The 4,866-nt window shown below is 47.0% G+C and overlaps 1 protein-coding gene across 1 annotated transcript; it reads left to right on the top strand.

Annotated features, from left to right (window-relative positions):
• The first annotated feature begins 528 nt into the window (after positions 1-528).
• Positions 529-1,815, top strand: LOC112086623. The gene is made up of 3 exons (XM_024155596.1): positions 529-907; positions 954-1,228; positions 1,327-1,815. The coding sequence occupies exons 1-3, from the start codon at positions 529-531 to the stop codon at positions 1,813-1,815; spliced, it is 1,143 nt and encodes a 380-aa protein (XP_024011364.1).
• The last annotated feature ends 3,051 nt before the right edge of the window (positions 1,816-4,866 follow it).

Below are 4,866 nucleotides of genomic sequence, written 5' to 3'. Positions count from 1 at the left end.
CCGGTGGAGACTTGGGATGAGATGGCCACCCTCATGCGACAGCGGTTCGTGCCATCCCACTATCATCGGGAGTTACATACCAAGCTTCGGAGACTCACGCAAGGAACCAAATCCGTGGAGGATTACCATCAAGAAATGGAGCTCTTAATGCTCAAGGCCGATATATTCGAGCCGGAGGACGCGACCATGGCCAGGTTTCTGAGTGGCTTGAACCGGGATTTGCAGGATCGTATGGAGTTACAAGAGTATAATGACATGGCCGAGATGTTACACAAGGCCATACTGGTGGAGCAACAGCTCAAACGAAAGGGTACCAATCGCTATACACCTGGAACCAGTTCGCGACCGACCTACCAAGACGACAAGGCAACCTACCCCTCGCGACCTAACAACCAACCGAGGACGGACACCAGACCGAACCAGAACACAGGCAAGGCCGAGGTCAACTCATCCAGGACGCGTGACATCGAATGCTTTAAGTGTCGGGGAAAATGACACTACGCCAACAAATGCCCAAATCAGCGGGCAATGCTTTTGCTCGATACCGGAGAGATTGTATCCGACCATGAGGAGGAGACCGAACCGGTCTTTGACGAGGAAGAGACCGAGGAGCGAGCTGTGTCAGGAGAGCTGCTAGTAGCTCGGCGCATTCTAATAGCACAAGAACGGATCAAGGAGGAAGATCAGAGGGAAAACTTGTTCCACACCCGGTGCTTGGTCCAAGGAAAGGTGTGCAGCTTGATAATCGATGGAGGGAGTTGCACCAACGTGGCCAGTACTAACATGGTCGACAAGCTGGGTTTGGAAACCCGTAAGTACCCTCACCCCTACAACTTACGGTGGCTCAACAACCAGAGGAAACTCAAGGTCACTAAGCAGGTCACCGTACCAATTGTCATCGGACGAGGTCGTCTGCGATATTCTACCCATGGAGGCCGGTCATTTACTTCTAGGACGGTCGTGGCAGTTCGACAAGAAGGAGATCTATGACGGTTTTTCAAACAAACATACCTTTGAGCACCAAGGCCGTAAGATCGTTCTAGCACCCTTGTCACCACACGAGGTCTATCTTGATCAGGTCAAATTGGAGCAAAACTCCAAAGGTAAAAACATTTTGAGCGATCCCCAAAACACTTTACACCAAAAAAGAGAGTCTGAGAAGAACCTAGAAATGGCCTGTGAGGGAAATCCCGTGAGTAAAGAATCTTTTCTTGTGAGGCCTAACAAGGTGAAATATGCCTTGGCTACAAAACAATCTTTTGTTCTACTCATCTTTAAAGACGCTTTGGCTAGTCATACTAACCCCGAGCCGGTCTTACCGAGCAGAATCTCTCATGTTTTGCAGTAGTTCGCCGAATCTTCCCGGAAGACGACCCAGGTGGTTTACCACCCATCCGAGGAATTGAGCACCAAATTGACTTTGTACCCGGAGCCACCCTTCCTAACCGACCAACCTACCGAACTAATCCAGTTGAAACCAAGGAGCTTCAAAGAGAGGTGGATGAGCTTCTGGCCAAGGGATATATTCGTGAGAGCATGAGTCCATGCGCCGTACCGGTCTTGCTCGTGCCTAAGAAGGACAAAACTTGGAGAATGTGTATTGATTGTCGGGCCATCAACAACATCACGGTTAAGTATCGCCATCCTATCCCTAGGCTAGATGACATGCTATATGAGCTGTATGGTGCATGCATATTTTCTAAAGTTGATTTAAAAAGCGGCTATCACCAGATTAGGATGAAAGAAGGTGATGAATGGAAAACGGCTTTTAAAACTAAGCATGGCCTTTACGAGTGGCTTGTCATGCCTTTTTGACTCACTAATGCACCTAGCACTTTCATGCGCTTGATGAATCACATTCTTAGGTCGTTCATAGGTGTTTTCGTGGTAGTTTACTTCGATGATATCTTGATTTACAGCAAGACCTTAGATGAACATGTGTTGCATTTGAAAAAGGTGTTAGAAGTGCTTAGGAAAGAACGTCTTTTAGGGAATCTTAAGAAATGTTCTTTTTGTACGGATAACATTGTTTTCCTAGGTTTTGTGGTGAGTTCGCAGGGAATCCAGGTCGATGAAGAAAAGATCAAAGCAGTCCGGGATTGGCCGAGCCGAAAGACTGTTAGTGAAGTCCGGAGCTTCCATGGACTAGCTGGGTTTTACCGTCGTTTTATCCGAGACTTCAGTACCATAGCCGCGCCTTTGACCGAGATCATTAAAAAGAAGGTCGGGTTCAAGTGGGAAAAACCGCAGGAGGAAGCCTTCCAACTCTTGAAACACAAACTCACCCATGCTCCATTGCTGGTGTTACCTGACTTTCTCAAAACGTTTGAGATCGAGTGTGATGCCTCGGGAGTTGGAATTGGAGCCGTGCTGATGCAAGAGAAGAAACCTGTGGCTTTCTTCAGTGAGAAGCTAGGTGGAGCAACCTTGAACTACCCGACCTACGACAAGGAATCATACGCCTTGGTCCGAGCCCTACAAACTTGGCAGCACTACCTGTGGCCCAAGGAGTTCGTCATCCACACAGACCACCAGTCGCTCAAGCACTTAAAGGGCCAGCAGAAGCTTAACAAGAGGCATGCCAGATGGATGGAATTCATCGAAACCTTTCCATATGTCATCCAGTACAAGCAGGGCAAAGAGAACATAGTGGCCGACGCGTTGTCTCGTCGATACACCTTGATCACCACTTTGGACGCTAATGTGCTGGGATTCGAAATGATAAAGGATGCCTACCTCACCGATCCAGACTTCCAGGAAGTCTACCGAGCCAGCTCGAAATTTGCCCACGATAAATATTACCAAAGTGATGGCTATCTCTTTTATGAAAACCGTTTATGCATACCTAACACATCTCTTCGCGATTTACTTGTTAGGGAAGCACATGGAGGTGGACTAATGGGGCATTTTGGAGTGGCTAAGACTCTGAACGTGGTGCAAGACCACTTCTTCTGGCCGCACCTAAGACGCAACGTGGAACGGATTTGTGGCTGATGCACAGTCTGCAAGATGGCCAAAACCCGAAGTCAAGGCCCAGGTATGTATACCCCACTTCCCATTCCTAGTGAGCCCTGGACCAATATTTCCATGGACTTTGTTGCCACGAACTAGGAGAGGTAGAGATTCGGTCTTTGTGGTCGTAGATAGATTTTCTAAAATGGCTCATTTCATTCCATGTCATAAGACCGATGATGCTTCGAATGTGGCCGACCTGTTCTTTAGGGAGATTGTCCGATTGCATGGGGTTCCTAGAACCATTGTTTCAGACCGGGACACTAAGTTCCTTAGCTATTTTTGGAAAACCCTTTGGTCGAAACTAGGAACTAAGTTGTGTTTCTCAACTACTTGTCACCCTCAAACTGATGAACAAACTGAAGTAGTTAATCGGACTTTATCAGCTCTGTTACGATCTGTGATTAAAAAGAATCTTAGAACTTGGGAAGATTGCTTGCCACACGTTGAATTTGCTTATAATCATTCGGTTCATTCAACTACCATGTTTTCCCCTTTTCAAATTGTGTATGGGTTTAATCCGCTTACTCCGCTTGATCTAACCCCTTTGCCTATGAGTGAAAGACTTAACATAGATGGCAAGAAAAAGGCCGAATTGGTCAAACAGATGCACGAGAAGGCCAAGAAAAACATTCAAAAGAAAACCGAGCAATTTCAAAGAAAAGCAAACAAAGGAAGAAGCAAACGAACGTTCGAGCCAGGCGACCAAGTATGGATTTATCTAAGGAAGGAACGTTTTCCTGAGGAACGGAAGTCCAAGCTCTTGCCCCGAGTAGATGGACCATTCACGGTTTTGAACCGCATCAACGACAATGCCTACCAGATCGACCTCCGAGGTAAGTACACGGTCAGCTCGAGTTTTAATATTTCTGACTTGGTTCCCTTTCTTCCAGATGGACCAGACTTGAGGACAAGTGCTTTTCAAGAGGGGGGGAATGATACGAGCATGGACCCGAGTAGTGACGAGGTGCGAACTGAGGTTCAGACCGGGAAGCCAGCTCAGGTCGGGAATCAAGGCCAAGTGGCCGACTTAAGTAAAGTCGAGGTTCAGGACGGGAAGCAAGACGAGGTGGCCGACCTAGATGAAGTCTTATCCGTGCCAACCGGTCCAATAACGAGGTCCCGAGCCAAGACATTATCCATGGCCGTTTGGAGGTTAAGCACCGAGCTGATGGCCAAGAATGCGGATGCTACACTAACTGACCGAGCTGTAACGCTCTTGACCTACTCTGACGGTGTAGCTCCTTAATACTCTTTTTCCTTGCATCCGGGTTTGTCCCACTAGGCTTACCGGATGGGATTTTAATGAGGTTAAGGGGCCACATCATTCTTATCCGAAGTTAGTCATTAGCCGTTACGAGAAGCCAAACGATCACTCGCGAAAGGAGCCGAAGGGACATTCAAAGGAAGCCGAGTGGTCATTCAACTTATTTAATGCTTTCATTTAATTTTCTTGCCTTTTGCACTTCTATGCGATTCTATATAAAGAGCCAGACTCCCTTGTACTTATTCATTCACCTTTTTATCAATTTTATCGAGATTTTCTCTTGTTCTTTTCGAGTTTTTCCTTTCTTAAGGTGGTTAGCCTTGAAAGTTTTATTTGGTTTATCGAATTCAATCCATAGGATTCGACGCAGCCTTCATTTACATCTTGTTTCGATTTCGTTCAAAGTAGTTTAGGGGCAACAGGATTTTCGAGATCAAGTCTCACGCCTGTTCATCCTTTACCCGCGAGATCTACACTTGGTGTTTTCCATCCCCTCGATCACTATCTGTTTCTCGCGAGCTGGGCCTAAGGACCTTCGAGATAACCTCTCACCCCTTAGCATCTCTCCGATCAAACCGACTTTGGCC

This window comes from Eutrema salsugineum, unplaced genomic scaffold, assembly GCF_000478725.1.
Source record: "Eutrema salsugineum unplaced genomic scaffold, Eutsalg1_0 scaffold_2, whole genome shotgun sequence".
Taxonomy (NCBI): Eukaryota; Viridiplantae; Streptophyta; class Magnoliopsida; order Brassicales; family Brassicaceae; genus Eutrema; species Eutrema salsugineum.
Note: the sequence above shows the minus strand (reverse complement) of the source record. Positions and strands in the feature narration are given on the sequence as shown.

Bases quoted from the DNA above. Each gene is read 5' to 3' on its own strand.
- LOC112086623 (XM_024155596.1), top strand. From the start codon at position 529: ATGCTTTTGCTCGATACCGGAGAGATTGTATCCGACCATGAGGAGGAG. The intron at 908-953 runs GTCGTCTGCGAT...ATTTACTTCTAG, and splicing joins ACCAATTGTCATCGGACGAG to GACGGTCGTGGCAGTTCGAC. The intron at 1,229-1,326 runs GTGAAATATGCC...CTTACCGAGCAG, and splicing joins TTCTTGTGAGGCCTAACAAG to AATCTCTCATGTTTTGCAGT.